Below are 18,579 nucleotides of genomic sequence, written 5' to 3'. Positions count from 1 at the left end.
AATGAACTAAATTAATAACTTTTTTACAACAGAAATGAACCATCCCTGAACTTACTTAAGCTGGACTGTGACGCTATTTTCTTCTGGAAACAAACTTTGTTGCATTATTTTCCTGTTACCTCTGTAAAGCTGCTTTGAAACAATCTGTGTTGTAAAAAGCGCTATAGAAATAAATGTGACTTGACTTAAATTTAGGCTGATTAAAAATGCTGTATTACAGTAATGATATTCTTCCGAGACTATAAAAAGAACAGGAGTTCAAAATAAAAAACATTCAAATGCATTATGATAATGAGAATTTTAAAATGTGCTTAAAGCAACATTAAGGAACTTTTCCTCTTCGGTCGCCCTACAGGTTGGAAGCGGAATTGTCCATTACCGCTTTGAATGAACGATGTCCACAGGCAAGGTAGAGTATGTTGCATGATTTCATGAAAGTATGATGTATTGCGACATCAGAAACAAAGAAAAAGTAAATAATGACTATTGTAACGCTTGACGTAAAGCAAGTCAAATTTGTAGTTTTCTTATGTCTCATTCGAACTACAGAAACCGGTTTGGCAAACTTGCATAGCGTGGTTATAGCAGATATAGGGCCGCAAAGCGAATCCAGAAGTACCTTTCACCGTTACGACTTGATGAACCACTGATACGATTTTGGAAACATTATTTTAAGGTAAAAAATGTTACTTAGTTTTGCTTTAATTGTCATGAAAATAATGTTTTTTCAACAACAACAAAATTATGCAAAATATAATTTCTATTTTTTCAGTTAATTTTGATGTTGCTATGAAATTCACCCACTTGTATTTCATAATAAATATTTAATGCCATTTATGATTGACATGTAATTGAAAGCATCTCTACAGAAAAGTCACTAAAAATCTGAGGTAAAGACGTACCGCTGCATACGGCAGAAGACGAGCAAACATCCCTGTAAACCAGAACCAGATCGACTCTGAAGAAGAACGCCACAGCGCCCAGTAACGTGACCAGAGCCACCAGGCCGAGGCCGATCCAATAATGATGCTCCTTCTGACTAGCTGAGAGAAAAAGAGAAAGAGCAAGTTGGAAAAGGGGACATAATCAAAAGTATTGTCCAATGCAACCTAGACCTGACCTAGGATAAGCCGGGCTACTCCAAAATCTGAACCTGCCGGGTGTTGAACGAAACATTTGAGATCAGTGTTCAGATATTCAACTGTGACTTCTGAGATGGATAAATCAGAAAGTTTGTACAGCTGCTCGCTCTCCTTCATGCTGGAAAAACAAGACATGCAGAAATAAAATGGTTAGTCACATCATAAACAAAACACTCTCTCATTATATAAAGAGCAAACGTATCTTTTGTCCTTACGTGCTGCTCTTGCAGCTCAGATCGAGAGAATCAGAGTCACTCGTCCAGTATATCCAAGTTTCTTCCATGTCGTTCTTCCCAACAAGAGCTTTGCAGCTCAGATTGAAACTTTCACCTACGGTCACATGAATATTATTGCGCTTTTCAAAATGTTTCGGTTTCATGACTTTTCTTTATATTGCAATTCAATAAACTTGTCTTCATGTCATTCTAATTCAAATTCAATTTAATATGCTGTGTTTTTAAAATTCAATTCAAATTCACACTCATGAATGGAAACAGATAATTCCTAAATGCTAATATTTTTGCATTCGTTTTTTTGCAGATCACAAAAACGTATAAATGGCCTCGAGTTAAAACAGTGCAAGTACTAACTCGATTTGACACGTACAGCAACAGAAGAGTTAAACGTGTCATCGTCGTCACTCACCTAGTGTTACGGTGTGTGTTTCTTGCTTTGGGAAGATGATTTTAGGCTTCGTCACCACTGTTACACACAGAGAAACATTCATCACATCATCCATCAGAGTCTCTCCATCAGCGCTGAACTGCCCTCTACTGTGTGTGGATGTTATCAGGGCATGCACTTCTCATTTCAGGTTCTTAATCATTTTACAATATCAAATTAAAGGATTTTGAAACTATGAAGGTTTTTTTTTGTGAAAAATAAAAAGCACAGACTCGTACAAAAATAATGCCTCTCAATCATCACTAGAAGTGCCTGAAGTTTATTACTTTCTTCTTGGATTGCTCGGGATGTTTCTGCCCTGTGGCCAGTGTGTGTGTGTGTGTGTGTGTGTGTGTCGCTTCAGCCAATCACGACACAGCATAAGCGCTCGGGGCTCGAGCACCGACGGAAAAATACCAGATATTCTCCATTGATTTTAACCAATAAAAAATCTATTGCAGCTTCTTCCACTTTTTATATTTATTTGATGCCGTTTCTATGGCGTTATTTTAATCACAAATGTTGAGAGTGCATACAAGTAATGTACAAGCACAAATCGCTCAACAGGCGGATTTCCATCACTCACATTATGAAATAAATGCTTTTCTCCTAAACATGCTGGCCATAATTATTGGCTCCCTGTTATTAAATACTTTTTGCAACCTCCTTTTGCCAAGATAACAGCTCTGAGTTTTCTTCTATAATGCCTGATGAGTTTGGAGAACACCTGACAAGAGATCAGAGACCATTCCTCCATACAGAGTTCATGTTGGTCCAGTCATGTCTGACAACTGAATATACTGGAGTTTGGTTTTGGAGGAGCGAGGAGGATTTTTCTTGAAACCCTCCCAAACAACATGTGGAAATGTAGGGGTTGTTTGATTTTTGTTTTTGTTTTTAGGCTTTCTGACCCCCCAAGACTCAAGTAATCTCTGCAATTCTCCATCTGTGATCCTTGGAGAGTCTTTGGCCACTCAAACTTTCCTCCTCACCGTGCATTAAAGGTGCAATGTGTGATATTTCTGAGGATCTATTGACAGAAATGCAATATAAGATCCATAACTATGTTTTCAGTGGTGTATAAAGACCTCACTTAATGAACCGTTATGTTTTTATTACCTTAGAATGAGTCATTTATATCTACATAACCGCGGCCACCCCCTTCTATGAAGGTCGACACACTGTGACGTCATGTTTCTACCGTAGCCGACAGCGAACAGACAGCGCTACAGAGCGCGTTTCGTCACTAACTTGAATGAGAAGCAGCAGAAAAAGACGCAGCAGAATACTCAGGTTGTCCCTGACGCAGCAAACGTGGAGAAAAACATGCTGTCTGAACGACGCCTCGGACATCGTAACGTTAGCTATTTCCCCTTACCTAAGTTAGCTGCTTTGATGCTCTTATCTTATACTAACTAGCATGGAAACAAGCTATGGTAAAGTCAGTGAATAAAAGACTAACACAATGATAAACAAGTAAAAATAACAAATCGCAATAACATGTGGTTTTACTGAATAATTAAGTAAATATAATTTAATATAACTCACAAACACTGAGAGACAGAAACACTGAGAGACAGAGACACTGAGAGACAGAGACACTGAGAGACAGAGACACTGAGAGACAGAGACACTGAGAGACAGAAACACTGAGAGACAGAAACACTGAGAGACAGAGACACGGAGAGACAGAGACACGGAGAGACAAAGAATACTGAGAGACAGAGACACTGAGAGACTGAGAGACAGAAACACTGAGAGACAGAAACACTGAGAGACAGAGACACGGAGAGACAAAGAATACTGAGAGACACTGAGACACTGAGAGACAGAGACACTGAGAGACAGAGACACTGAGAGACAGAGACACTGAGAGACAGAGACACTGAGAGACAGAGACACTGAGAGACACTGAGAGACACTGAGAGACAGAGACACTGAGAGACACTGAGAGACAGAGACACTGAGAGACAGAGACACTGAGAGACACTGAGAGACAGAGACACTGAGAGACACTGAGAGACAGAGACACTGAGAGACAGAGACACTGAGAGACAGAGACACTGAGAGACACAGAGACAGAGACACTGAGAGACACAGAGACACTGAGAGACACTGAGAGACACTGAGAGACAGAGACACTGAGAGACAGAGACACTGAGAGACAGAGACACTGAGAGACAGAGACACTGAGAGACAGAGACACTGAGAGACACAGAGACACTGAGAGACACAGAGACACTGAGAGACACTGAGAGACAGAGACACTGAGAGACAGAGACACTGAGAGACAGAGACACTGAGAGACACAGACACTGAGAGACAGAGACACTGAGAGACAGAGACAGAGACACTGAGAGACAGAGACACTGAGAGACAGAGACAGAGACACTGAGAGACAGAGACACTGAGAGACAGAGACAGAGACACTGAGAGACAGAGACACTGAGAGACAGAGACACTGAGAGACAGAGACACTGAGAGACAGAGACACTGAGAGACAGAGACACAGACACTGAGAGACAGAGACACAGACACTGAGAGACAGAGACACAGACACTGAGAGACAGAGACACAGACACTGAGAGACACAGACACTGAGAGACACAGACACTGAGAGACACAGACACAGACACTGAGAGACAGAGACACAGACACTGAGAGACACAGACACTGAGAGACACAGACACTGAGAGACACAGACACTGAGAGACACAGACACTGAGAGACACAGACACTGAGAGACACAGACACTGAGAGACACAGACACTGAGAGACACAGACACTGAGAGACACAGACACTGAGAGACAGAGACACTGAGAGACAGAGACACTGAGAGACAGAGACACTGAGAGACACCGAGAGACAGAAACACTGAGAGACAGAAACACTGAGAGACAGAGACACTGAGAGACACTGAGAGACAGAGACACTGAGAGACACCGAGAGACAGAGACACTGAGAGACAGAGACACTGAGAGACACCGAGAGACAGAAACACTGAGAGACAGAAACACTGAGAGACACCGAGAGACAGAAACACTGAGAGACAGAGACACTGAGAGACAGAGACACTGAGTGACAGAAACACTGAGAGACAGAGACACTGAGAGACAGAGACACTGAGAGACACAGAGACACTGAGAGACAGAGACACTGAGAGACAGAGACACTGAGAGACAGAGACACTGAGAGATACAGACACTGAGAGACAGAGACACTGAGAGACACTGAGAGACAGAGACACTGAGAGACACTGAGAGACACTGAGAGACAGAGACACTGAGAGACAGAGACACTGAGAGACACTGAGAGACAGAGACACTGAGAGACAGAGACACTGAGAGACAGAGACACTGAGAGACAGAGACACTGAGAGACACAGAGACAGAGACACTGAGAGACACAGAGACACTGAGAGACACTGAGAGACAGAGACACTGAGAGACAGAGACACTGAGAAATAGAGACACTGAGAGACACAGAGACAGAGACACTGAGAGACACAGAGACAGAGACACTGAGAGACACAGAGACACTGAGAGACACAGAGAGACAGAGACACTGAGAGACAGAGACACTGAGAGACAGAGACACTGAGAGACACAGAGACACTGAGAGACACAGAGACACTGAGAGACACTGAGAGACAGAGACACTGAGAGACAGAGACACTGAGAGACAGAGACACTGAGAGACAGAGACACTGAGAGACAGAGACACTGAGAGACACAGACACTGAGAGACACAGACACTGAGAGACACAGACACTGAGAGACAGAGACAGAGACACTGAGAGACAGAGACACTGAGAGACAGAGACAGAGACACTGAGAGACAGAGACACTGAGAGACAGAGACACTGAGAGACAGAGACAGAGACACTGAGAGACAGAGACAGAGACACTGAGAGACACAGAGAGACAGAGACACTGAGAGACAGAGACACTGAGAGACAGAGACACTGAGAGACACAGAGACACTGAGAGACACAGAGACACTGAGAGACACTGAGAGACAGAGACACTGAGAGACAGAGACACTGAGAGACAGAGACACTGAGAGACAGAGACACTGAGAGACAGAGACACTGAGAGACACAGACACTGAGAGACACAGACACTGAGAGACAGAGACAGAGACACTGAGAGACAGAGACACTGAGAGACAGAGACAGAGACACTGAGAGACAGAGACACTGAGAGACAGAGACACTGAGAGACAGAGACACTGAGAGACAGAGACAGAGACACTGAGAGACAGAGACAGAGACACTGAGACACTGAGAGACACAGACACTGAGAGACACAGACACTGAGAGACACAGACACTGAGAGACACAGACACTGAGAGACACAGACACTGAGAGACACAGACACTGAGAGACACAGACACTGAGAGACACAGACACTGAGAGACACTGAGAGACAGAGACACTGAGAGACACTGAGAGACAGAGACACTGAGAGACACTGAGAGACAGAGACACTGAGAGACACTGAGAGACAGAGACACTGAGAGACACAGACACTGAGAGACAGATACACTGAGAGACAGAGACACTGAGAGACAGAGACACTGAGAGACAGAGACACTGAGAGACAGAGACACTGAGAGACAGAGACACTGAGAGACAGAGACACAGACACTGAGAGACACAGACACTGAGAGACACAGACACTGAGAGACACAGACACTGAGAGACACAGACACTGAGAGACACAGACAGAGACAGAGACACTGAGAGACACATACACTGAGAGACACATACACTGAGAGACAGATACACTGAGAGACAGATACACTGAGAGACAGATACACTGAGAGACAGATACACTGAGAGACACATACACTGAGAGACAGAGACACTGAGAGACAGAGACACTGAGAGACAGAGACACTGAGAGACACAGAGACACTGAGAGACAGAGACACTGAGAGACACTGAGAGACAGAGACAGACACTGAGAGACACAGACACTGAGAGACACAGACAGAGACAGAGACACTGAGAGACACATACACTGAGAGACAGATACACTGAGAGACAGATACACTGAGAGACAGAGACACTGAGAGACAGAGACACTGAGAGACAGAGACACTGAGAGACACAGAGACACTGAGAGACAGAGACACTGAGAGACACTGAGAGACAGAGACACTGAGAGACACTGAGAGACACTGAGAGACAGAGACACTGAGAGACACTGAGAGACAGAGACACTGAGAGACACTGAGAGACACAGACACTGAGAGACACAGACACTGAGAGACAGAGACACTGAGAGACAGAGACACTGAGAGACACAGACACTGAGAGACACAGACACTGAGAGACACAGACACTGAGAGACAGAGACACTGAGAGACAGAGACACTGAGAGACACTGACACTGAGAGACACTGACACTGAGAGACAGAGACACTGAGAGACAGAGACACTGAGAGACAGAGACACAGACACTGAGAGACACAGACACTGAGAGACACAGACACTGAGAGACACAGACACTGAGAGACACAGACACTGAGAGACACAGACACTGAGAGACACAGACACTGAGAGACAGAGACACAGACACTGAGAGACACAGACAGAGACAGAGACACTGAGAGACAGAGACACTGAGAGACACATACACTGAGAGACAGATACACTGAGAGACAGATACACTGAGAGACAGATACACTGAGAGACAGATACACTGAGAGACACAGACACTGAGAGACACAGACACTGAGAGACAGAGACACTGAGAGACAGAGACACTGAGAGACACTGAGAGACACTGAGAGACAGAGACACTGAGAGACAGAGACACAGACACTGAGAGACACAGACACTGAGAGACACAGACAGAGACAGAGACACTGAGAGACACATACACTGAGAGACAGATACACTGAGAGACAGATACACTGAGAGACAGATACACTGAGAGACAGATACACTGAGAGACAGAGACACTGAGAGACAGAGACACTGAGACAGAGACACTGAGAGACAGAGACACTGAGAGACAGAGACACTGAGAGACACTGAGAGACAGAGACACTGAGAGACACTGAGAGACAGAGACACTGAGAGACACTGAGAGACAGAGACACTGAGAGACACTGAGAGACACAGACACTGAGAGACAGATACACTGAGAGACACAGACACTGAGAGACACTGAGAGACAGAGACACAGACACTGAGAGACACAGACACTGAGAGACAGATACACTGAGAGACACAGACACTGAGAGACACTGACACTGAGAGACACTGACACTGAGAGACACTGACACTGAGAGACACTGACACTGAGAGACACTGACACTGAGAGACACTGACACTGAGAGACACTGACACTGAGAGACACTGACACTGAGAGACACTGACACTGAGAGACACTGACACTGAGAGACACTGACACTGAGAGACACTGACACTGAGAGACACTGACACTGAGAGACACTGACACTGAGAGACACTGACACTGAGAGACACTGACACTGAGAGACACTGACACTGAGAGACACTGACACTGAGAGACACTGACACTGAGAGACACAGACACTGAGAGACACAGACACTGAGAGACAGAGACACTGAGAGACACAGACACTGAGAGACACAGACACTGAGAGACAGAGACACTGAGAGACAGATACACTGAGAGACACAGACACTGAGAGACACAGACACTGAGAGACACAGACAGAGACACTGAGAGACAGATACACTGAGAGACAGACACTGAGAGACACAGACACTGAGAGACAGAGACACTGAGAGACAGAGACACTGAGAGACAGAGACACTGAGAGACAGAGACACTGAGAGACACAGAGACACTGAGAGACAGAGACACTGAGAGACACTGAGAGACAGAGACACTGAGAGACACAGAGACACTGAGAGACAGAGACACTGAGAGACACTGAGAGACAGAGACACTGAGAGACACTGAGAGACAGAGACACTGAGAGACACTGAGAGACACAGACACAGAGATAGAGACACTGAGAGACAGAGACACTGAGAGACAGAGACACTGAGAGACACAGAGACACTGAGAGACACTGAGAGACACAGAGACAGAGACACTGAGAGACAGAGACACTGAGAGACAGAGAGAGACAGAGACACTGAGAGACAGAGACACTGAGAGACACTGAAAGACAGAGACACTGAGAGACAGAGACACTGAGAGACACTGAGAGACAGAGACACTGAGAGACAGAGACACTGAGAGACAGAGACACTGAGAGACACTGAGAGACAGAGACACTGAGAGACAGAGACACTGAGAGACAGAGACACTGAGAGACACTGAGAGACAGAGACACTGAGAGACAGAGACACTGAAAGACAGAGACACTGAGAGACAGAGACACTGAGAGACAGAGACACTGAGAGACAGAGACACTGAGAGACAGAGACACTGAAAGACAGAGACACTGAAAGACAGAGACACAGGCGGCCGTGCTCAAACTGTTCAACACTGTACTTAGTTCAGGCTGTTTTCCTGACATCTGGAGCCAAGGACTTATTACCCCAATTCATAAGAGTGGAGATAAATTGGACCCTAATAATTTCAGAGGCATTTGTGTGAGCAGTAATCTGGGGAAGTTATTTAGCAGTATTTTAAACAATAGAATTGTAAGCTTCCTTAACGAACACAATGTCCTGAGCTCGAGTCAGATTGGCTTCGTTCCAAATCACAGAACTACTGACCACATTTACACCCTACACACCCTAACCAATAAACACGTAAAACAGAACAAAAACGGAAAAATATTTGCACGCTTTGTCGATTTCAAAAAAGCATTTGATTCTATTTGGCACAACGGATTATATCATAAACTTTTACAAAGTGGTGTAGGGGGTAAAGTTTATGACACTATAAAATCAATGTATTCGAACAACAAATGTGCAATACGAATTGGCAACAAACACACAGAATTCTTCACCCAGAAAAGGGGAGTGCGGCAGGGCTGTAGCCTGAGTCCAACGCTGTTCAACATCTACATTAATGAACTAGCCGTGCAGCTGGAGCAGTCTACAGGCCCTGGACTCACTCTACAGGACAGGAGCATCAAGCTCTTACTGTACGCAGACGACCTGGTGCTGCTGTCACCCACTGCACAGGGACTACAGCAGCACCTGGACCTGCTGGAGAACTACTGCCAGAACTGGGCCCTGGCAGTCAACCTCACCAAGACCAATATTATGGTCTTTCAGAAGAAGCCCAGATGTCAGGAACAGATACCAGTTCAGTCTAGGCAGCACCGCCCTAGAGCACACGATGCAGTACACTTACCTCGGCCTGGTCATCACTGCATCGGGGAGTTTCAGTATGGCAGTGAATGCTCTCAAAGATAAAGCTCGAAGAGCTCTGTACGCAATTAAGAAAAAATTCCAAAACATTGAATTATCGATTCCAATCTGGTGTAAAATCTTCGATAGTGTAATTCAGCCCATTGCGCTGTATGGAAGTGAGGTTTGGGGTCCACTCAGTGATCAGAGCTACACTAGATGGGACAGGCATCCAACAGAAGCCCTACATACTGAATTCTGCAAAATGATTCTAAAACTACAAAGGAAAACACCCAATAATGCATGTAGGGCAGAATTAGGCCGATTCCCATTGATTATTAATATGCAAAAAAGATCCCTCAAATTCTGGATGCATTTAAAATCAAGTCCCACAGAATCGCTACATCTTAAAGCACTACAAACCCAAGAACTGAACCCCGAAAAGAGTCTCCTCAGTCAGCTGGTTCTGAGACTCACTAACCGGACTAACCCTACTAACACTAACCAGTCTCAGACCAGCACTGCTTCTCACACTAACATCAGAATAAACCAAATTACCAAACAGTCTAAAAATACATATCTGGAACATTGGGATCAGGAAACTAAAACACAAAGTAAATTACAATTCTATCGAAATCTGAAATCAAATTATGAATTGGAAGAATATCTCCAGAGTGTGAGAGACACAAAGCAGAGACGGATCCTGAGCAAGTACAGGCTGTCTGTGTCTGTGTGTGTGTGTGTGTGTGTGTGTGTGTGTGTGTGTGTGTGTGTGTGTGTGTGTGTGTGTGTGTGTGTGTGTGTGTGTGTGTGTGTGTGTGTGTGTGTGTGTGTGTGTGTGTGTGTGTGTGTGTGTGTGTGTGTGTGTGTGTGTGTGTGTGTGATCCTGAGCAAGTACAGGCTGAGTGAACACAGTCTAGCCATCGAGACGGGCAGACACAGGAAGAGCTGGTTACCCCGAGAGCAGAGGGTGTGTGTTCACTGTAGGACAGGAGAGATCGAGACAGAGACGCACTTCCTCCTCCACTGTCACAAATACAGTTCAGTCAGAGAACTCTACTTTAGCAAACTCACTAACTTAATACAGAACTTTACAGCCATGACTGAAGTAGATCAGATAAAGATCCTGCTAGGAGAGGGACAGACAGCAGCACTGGCTGCCAGATACGTACGTGTGTGTGTGTGTGTGTGTGTGTGTGTGTCACAGCCTGAGAGACAGCAGGTGAATGTGTGTGTAATGTGTGTGTCTGACCTCAGTGTGTTTCCCTACTGTCCACCACAGTGACCCTCAGTGACGTGTGTGTGTGTATATGTTAAAACACTGTGGTATAAAATGTTCACAGATATTATAATTTGTTACACTGTTAATTTGTACAATTAATTTAAGTAGTACATTTAGATTTAAGTTATGTTGTAAAATTTCATTATTTTGATGTCTTTTACAAGCTTTGGCAATATTGTAATATGTACAGTCATGCCAATAAAGCAATTTTGAATTGAATTGACAGAGACACTGAGAGACACTGAAAGACAGAGACACTGAGAGACACTGAGAGACAGAGACACTGAGAGACAGAGACACTGAGAGACAGAGACAGAGAGACACTGAGAGACACTGAGAGACAGAGACACTGAAAGACAGAGACACTGAGAGACACTGAGAGACAGAGACACTGAGAGACAGAGACACTGAGAGACACTGAGAGACAGAGACACTGAGAGACAGAGACAGAGAGACACTGAGAGACACTGAGAGACACTGAGAGACACTGAGAGACACTGAGAGACACTGAGAGACACACAGAGACACACAGAGACACTGAGAGACAGAGACACTGAGAGACACACAGAGACACACAGAGACACTGAGAGACAGAGACACTGAGAGACACACAGAGACACTGAGAGACAGAGACACTGAGAGACAGAGACACTGAGAGACAGAGACACTGAGAGACAGAGACACTGAGAGACACTGAGAGACAGAGACACTGAGAGACAGAGACACTGAGAGACAGAGACACTGAGAGACACTGAGAGACAGAAACACAGAGACAGAGACACTGAGAGACAGAGACACTGAGAGACAGAGACACTGAGAGACACTGAGAGACAGAAACACAGAGACAGAGACACTGAGAGACAGAGACACTGAGAGACAGAGACACTGAGAGACAGAGACACTGAGAGACACTGAGAGACAGAGACACTGAGAGACAGAGACACTGAGAGACAGAGACACTGAGAGACAGAGACACTGAGAGACAGAGACACTGAGAGACACTGAGAGACACTGAGAGACAGAGACACTGAGAGACAGAGACACTGAGAGACACTGAGAGACACAGACACTGAGAGACAGAGACACTGAGAGACACTGAGAGACACTGAGAGACACTGAGAGACACTGAGAGACAGAAGGCATTGATGCCATTGACTGGCCCTCACATTCCACAGACCTAAATCCAATTGAGAACCTCTGGGAGTCTGGGACATTATGTATCGGAGCATCCGAAGCCGCTGAGAGTGTCCAGGAGCTCACTGATGCCCTGATCCAGGTCTGGGAGGAGATCCCATAGGACACCATCTCATCAGGATGTCTCATCCCAAATGTTGTCGTGAGCAGATACAGGCTCGTAGCCATTCACACCACTGACTTACATTATGGGTTGTTGTGATGAACTTCATGCAAGTTGGATCTGCCTGTAACTTCTGTTTTTTACATTGATTTTTGGTAGGATTTTGAATCCAGCCATCAGTGTGTTGATGAGTGTTGTCACAAAATTTTGTTCTTAACAAATTATAGAATGTATAAATATTTTCAAATGTAATATTTCATTCATTAAAATCAAATGTGTGTTTTAAGTGTTCCCTTAATTTTTTGAGCAGCGTATTTTGAGTGCTGTAATTTTACTTTAAAACATGATCTTTTAAATTGAATTGAAATTTACCAAAATCTGGAGGCAGGCTGTAGAGATTTGTAGTCTGGGCAGCAGAGTAGTTCAGCCCTTCAAACGTAAAGTTCACAAAGCAAGTAAAGAGTCCAACCATCTTATCTGATCTGTTCACCGGGACAACCTTCCTGTTTTCCCCTTTGAGTGGATGGCAGTTCTACAGAAGGAGAACAGAGATTAAAATGAGCATGTACACACACACAGGCAACGTTTAAAAGTGAAAGTGAATCCTTTAAGTGAGAAGACCATGTACTGCTCAACATTTTGATGACTAAAGCAATGGTTTGCCATTTACAAAACTTGTTTGTCATTTGCTATTTTTGATGAAAGTAATATTTAACCACCAATATTTAAGTAATATTAAAGTCAAATTGATTTTTTTGTCATTTTTAGCATGCTGGTCTTTTCAGCAATGCACACTTCAGTTCTGCTTAGGCTACACAGATCTTGTGTAAATGTGGTCACCACTTCTATAATTAAATTAACAGAACAAGAACGAGATGTGGGCGGAGTCTCTCTGCAAGCGCACTGCACTCGCAACAAAATGGATAAGCACATAATCATCTTTTTTTTTATTATTACACCATTTTTATATGATTAAAAATACATACTGAGTGACTGAAACAGTATGTCATAGAATACACTTGTTTGTTCACAGTTTGAATGTTCTTTCATTTATTTTCAAGATCTGAGGTGAATTATCCATTGTTGCTTTAAGTATGGCTATACATGATATTCAAACTCACATTAGACACTTTTAACATTAAATAAAGCACATAATCTGAACCTGAGATAATCATTGTCATAATTTGTAAGTCGTTGTTCCAGCCATGACGTTGCAGAAATAGAAACCATTTCTAAAATAGAAATTGCATTTTGCGGCGTGTGTTACAACCATATTAACCTGTAGTGTGAATATGTGTTTCACTTATGGTTTTTGCAGGCACCCCTTACCTTTCGCCAGGTCACTTGAGCTTCAGGGTCTAACTCAAAGACATGAGGAAGGAAACATATGAGTTCCTCTGTGCTCTTTACGTCATTTACTCTGTTCATTTGAGGGCATGTTTCATTCTGAACGGAGACCTCAAATATAATTTCCTGGGTTTCATTGCCATCTCTGCCACATAGAACACAAGAAGAACAACCGTTGGGATGAAAGAATGGCTGCTAAGGATTTTTTTTATGTTTGCATCTTTACACTCTACACTTGGTTTTTATTTGATAATTCTCAGTTCTCAATATTTGGTTTAGCACTAGAACCACCAGGGATGTTGTATACATAAAACCACCAGTGGGTAAAATTCACCCATACACATGACTACTGTTTTGATATGGCTAAAAAAACATATTATGTCACTGTCTTAACAAAGTAAAGTCTAGAGTCATGAAATTAGTTTTAGTCATCAACTATGTGTTTGTCCTGTTGTTTTATGTTCAAGACTATTTTAAGCTAATCACTTTTCTTAATGGTGAATATAGGCTAACCCAGCCTGCAATGACAACAAGAATTAGAAGGAAATAAATACATATTTGGGTGGTGTAATATTATAATAAAATGTCATTAATCACATATTAAAATTATTTAAATGACTAAAATACCCTAAATAGACAATAATGAGCTATAATAATTCACCGCACACAGCATAGGATGTATGATACAACGACAAATTCAAGCGCACAGTTTCACCTGATTAATTATTAATTTGTTTAGTTATATCATTTATAATTTGAATATAAGAGACAACACCAATAAACCTGGGTTTATTATAAAAAAAATATTCATTAGGCCTACATCACAATATTTTTTTCAGGAAAGGGTCAGACTTGAATAAATAGCAAGAGTAGCGATTAGCGCTGCACGATTAGCCTAATCGCAATTTACATGTAATCGCGCTTAAACCGATTTGGCTTATCACGATTTTGAAATGGGAAATGCTGAGATTATTTGTTATGTGCAGCGTGTCATTGATGATCGGCTCTGTAAACACTGCTCACTCTGAAAGCACTGCGAGTTTGAGTCACTTATAATGTGTATTTGAAAAAGCAACACGAGTCAAACATCTTTCCAAACATGAGAAGCATTTATGAACCTCTTGTCCAACAACAGACAACATTTAATAACATGCATTTCCTCCAAACTCACTTCATAAGGACAGTTGAGCTCCTCCTCCTGTGAGATGATGAGCTTCTGACACAGAATAAGGCAGTCGTGTTTATTAGTCATGTTTACTGACAAACTGAGCATAAAATAATCGCAGCCTTTGCCAAATCGCGTGCGGTTTCATTGCGATTAATCGTGCAGCTCTAGTAGCGACCAATAAACGATAAAAATGTCATAATTTTCTAATTAATAATTAATCAAAAGTTTGAACATTTATGACTAGGGTCAAGTTACTAACATTGTAAATGGACCTTAGCAGGAAAAAACAACATGGTTTGTGGATAAACAAGTGGGCTTCAGTATTCAGTATGCACGTGTCAAACCCAACTCAATAGAAACGTAGTGAACTGAAGCAATACCTGCTGAAACAGGAGTACTCTCCGCTGTGGACGAGCTCGGCTGGAAGGAACCACAGCATGTTGTCCTTAATGGTTATTCCAGTGATATTTCCCAAGCTCTGACTGGGAACACGACTCCAGCTCACACTCACATTCTGACCGTTTCTATTGCACTGAAGATTAAATACAAGACCAGCAACGAAGTTCTCTGATCTGCGTTGCGTCATGTACATCTCCATCTCTTCAAGAGGAAAACATGAAAAGAAATGTGTCAGTGAGGGACTAATTATTGTTTTAATACAAGTGTAGAGGACAGTTTTCAAATGACAGGAGTACTAGTTATTCTATGTCATTTAACCCTGAATTATGTTTGCACTTATGGTTAGCACAACATGTCAAAGAACATCAGGGTTAGGACAAATGTAGGGTTGCTGACATTTCTGTATGAAACAATGTTGTCATTCTCACACAGAACGGGGTTTGTCCCATAGTGTAGCTTCAGGTATATGCACATTAAAGGGAATATTAAAGGGATTTTGTGGATGCCCAACCATTTTGTATCTCAAGCACCACTAGCAGCCCATACTAATTCTCAGAAATATGAAAAATAATAATTTAATAAAAAAATTAAATGGTTCTAATTTTTAAGTGCCACGTTTAAAATAATATCATTGCGCATTGTTGAACATGTCTTATTTAAGCTGTTGTATAATTATTTTTTAAGACAAATGTGTTCATCTGTACTTATTTTGAGTGTCTCTTTTACTTCTTATATTCTTGAGCGACTATTAGCAAAGTCTGAACTTTGCTTCTGAGACGTTAAAGAACGGAAAGTAAAAGGGGCAAAGGCTGATTTCATTTCCTCTGAGGAGAACACAGAACGCGTTTTAAGGTCAGCATGTAAAAGAAACTGAACGTATGAATTGGGGAAAATTCTACATATAACTGAAACTTCAACATCATCACATATGGTAAATTATGCAATAGCTAATATATAATCAATGCATAGACATATCATTCTTTCCCGTTGTTTGAACAACAACGAACGCGACAGAAACAAACTCAAACTTGAAGTCCAAACTTTCCTCAACATGGAGCAACATGATCATAAATCGAACCATTGCTGAAAACAGAGACTCTTACTTGCAAACCAAAGGGTGGATAGTAAAATCCATTGAAAATAAACTGTGGAAAAGCTCATCTCGGGTTGTCGTGGCTTTTGAGGTGGTTTGACCGGTTCTAACAGCAGCGCCTGCATTGACAACAGAAAACAGAGACAAACACAATATTCATTACAGGCTTTAAAAGACTGTCTGACAGAAACTTCATCTATTACGAAACTCAATTACAAAGCATAGCTGTCATATTTCCCGTTTTCTCCTGAGAAACATAACAAAAGCCCTGCATTTCAGTTATGAACGCGATATTCTCTGTGCAAGTTTAACTATTTACGGTTATAAAACTATCATAAACGATCAATAGGAATTAAAACTTCAAAATGATGCTCAGTCTCGGGTTTTCCGTGTGATGTTCGTGTGTCAGGGATGATTGCAGGAAGCATGAGGGATTTCCCCGAAGAAATATGCGTGTGTGGGACAAAGTTTAAAGTCGATATTTAGACTATAATAACACAGATACACAAAAGTATAGACATACAGTTTTCTTACTGAGAGTGAAGGGTTAGTGAGTCTTACCTCAAGCAGCTGATCAGACAGTAAGAACTCAGAAACAGCGCGTTTCTCGGAATCTCTTCCAGACTGCCACACACTGTCACACACACACACTGACCACGAAACACTATTTCTGCTGAACATGCGGTTTAACACGATCGTGGAGGGAAACGCTTCCCAACGCTTCAGTAACACAAACACCTGCCAATAACTGTCAGTCTCGATCAGTGCAGCATTGCTATTGCTCTTTTATGTATTCTCTATTACGCATAATGAAAATCATTTTTCTCTTTTGATTTGAGTGGAATATTTGAATTATATGCCCAAAATTAAACCCACTCACTTTTTTTTTTAAGTAAGTGAAAGAATAAAGCCGCCTCTAATGATACAGATGAGCACAGATGTTTAATTTCACTTTATTTTTAAAATGAGCATGAGTTTCTGATCTGAATGAAGTCCGAATGTCACAGAAACTGGCAGCATTGAACGGAAACCTGTGGAACAGAATCTGGGTCACTCTTTGTGGTCGTTGCCTTTTCTGAAAATCTTCTAATGTCATTTCTGTACTTCTAGCAACCAAAGTGAAGAAGAGCTAACCAATGCCTGTCCTTAAACAGGTTTCGTCTGCTATTGGTCGGGACGAACAGATAGTCAGGATGCTCAAACAAACAGAGTAATGTTTAAGAAGCGTCACACTGTTACATTTTTCAGAAAGTCAAACTACCAAAGGATTACTTACTGAGAGGTGGTATTTTAACATTAAAGTGCCCCTATTATGCTATTTTTGCTAATGCTGTTTTGGAGTCTCCTACAGTAGGCTTACATGAATCCAAGGTCAAAAAACACATTAACCTTTTCATAATCTCCACTGCAGCCTCAGCTCTTTCCTCTCAGTGTCTGAAACGCTTAGATCAAGGATTCAGTCTCTCTAAACCCCGCCTCTCTGAGAGCTGCTCTGCTCTGATTGGTCAGATGGCTCAGTTTGCTGTGACTGTTCGGAAACCAAACACTCATTAGTGTGACCGGTCTCTGTTGGAACTCTGCGTTGTGTGTGTTGATATAGAAGGAGACCGGACAACAGAAATTTCACAGGCCGGATTTTATTCTGTATGAATAAAAATAAAAGATCACTGCAAGCTTGAGTCTGTGGCCTTCTTTCACAGTTCAGCCTCTCCTCAGTTGCATTTACCGCGAACTGAAAGAGAGCAACCGGAACCGGAACATGAAAGAACATTAATCTTAAAGGAGCCACGCACCCTATTTAACAAAACTGAAAAATGACCATGTAACCATAGAAATATGACATCTCAATTAATAGAAATCAATATTAGAAGAATAA

At 42.5% G+C, this 18,579-nt stretch overlaps 1 protein-coding gene across 4 annotated transcripts in view; it reads right to left on the bottom strand.

Annotated features, from left to right (window-relative positions):
• The window catches only part of il1rl2 (interleukin 1 receptor-like 2), a 28,271-nt gene extending 10,448 nt beyond the window's left edge, over positions 1 to 17,823 (bottom strand). For 2 of the 4 annotated variants that reach the window (XR_014207592.1, XM_082176000.1), the window contains exons 1-10: positions 17,265 to 17,823; positions 16,714 to 16,822; positions 15,592 to 15,811; positions 15,215 to 15,259; positions 14,026 to 14,188; positions 13,069 to 13,228; positions 1,788 to 1,844; positions 1,358 to 1,472; positions 1,121 to 1,260; positions 903 to 1,043 (exon numbers count right to left, since the gene is read on the bottom strand). Coding sequence is in view for 3 of the 4 variants with exons in the window: in XM_082176000.1 (XP_082032126.1) it covers positions 903 to 1,043; positions 1,121 to 1,260; positions 1,358 to 1,472; positions 1,788 to 1,844; positions 13,069 to 13,228; positions 14,026 to 14,188; positions 15,215 to 15,259; positions 15,592 to 15,811; positions 16,714 to 16,822; positions 17,265 to 17,384 (1,270 nt within the window). In the remaining variant the exon portion in view is untranslated. Of the gene's footprint in view, positions 1 to 902; positions 1,044 to 1,120; positions 1,261 to 1,357; positions 1,473 to 1,787; positions 1,845 to 13,068; positions 13,229 to 14,025; positions 14,189 to 15,214; positions 15,260 to 15,591; positions 15,812 to 16,713; positions 16,823 to 16,919; positions 17,234 to 17,264 lie in introns of those variants that run through there. The other 2 variants (XM_082176002.1, XM_082176001.1) reach the window with 2 other exon arrangements.
• Between the last annotated feature and the right edge of the window lie 756 nt (positions 17,824 to 18,579).

The sequence above is a fragment of the Leuciscus leuciscus genome (genome assembly GCF_965113295.1).
Source record: "Leuciscus leuciscus genome assembly, chromosome: 7".
NCBI lineage: Eukaryota > Metazoa > Chordata > Actinopteri > Cypriniformes > Leuciscidae > Leuciscus > Leuciscus leuciscus.
This window is presented reverse-complemented; position numbering and strand designations above follow the sequence as displayed.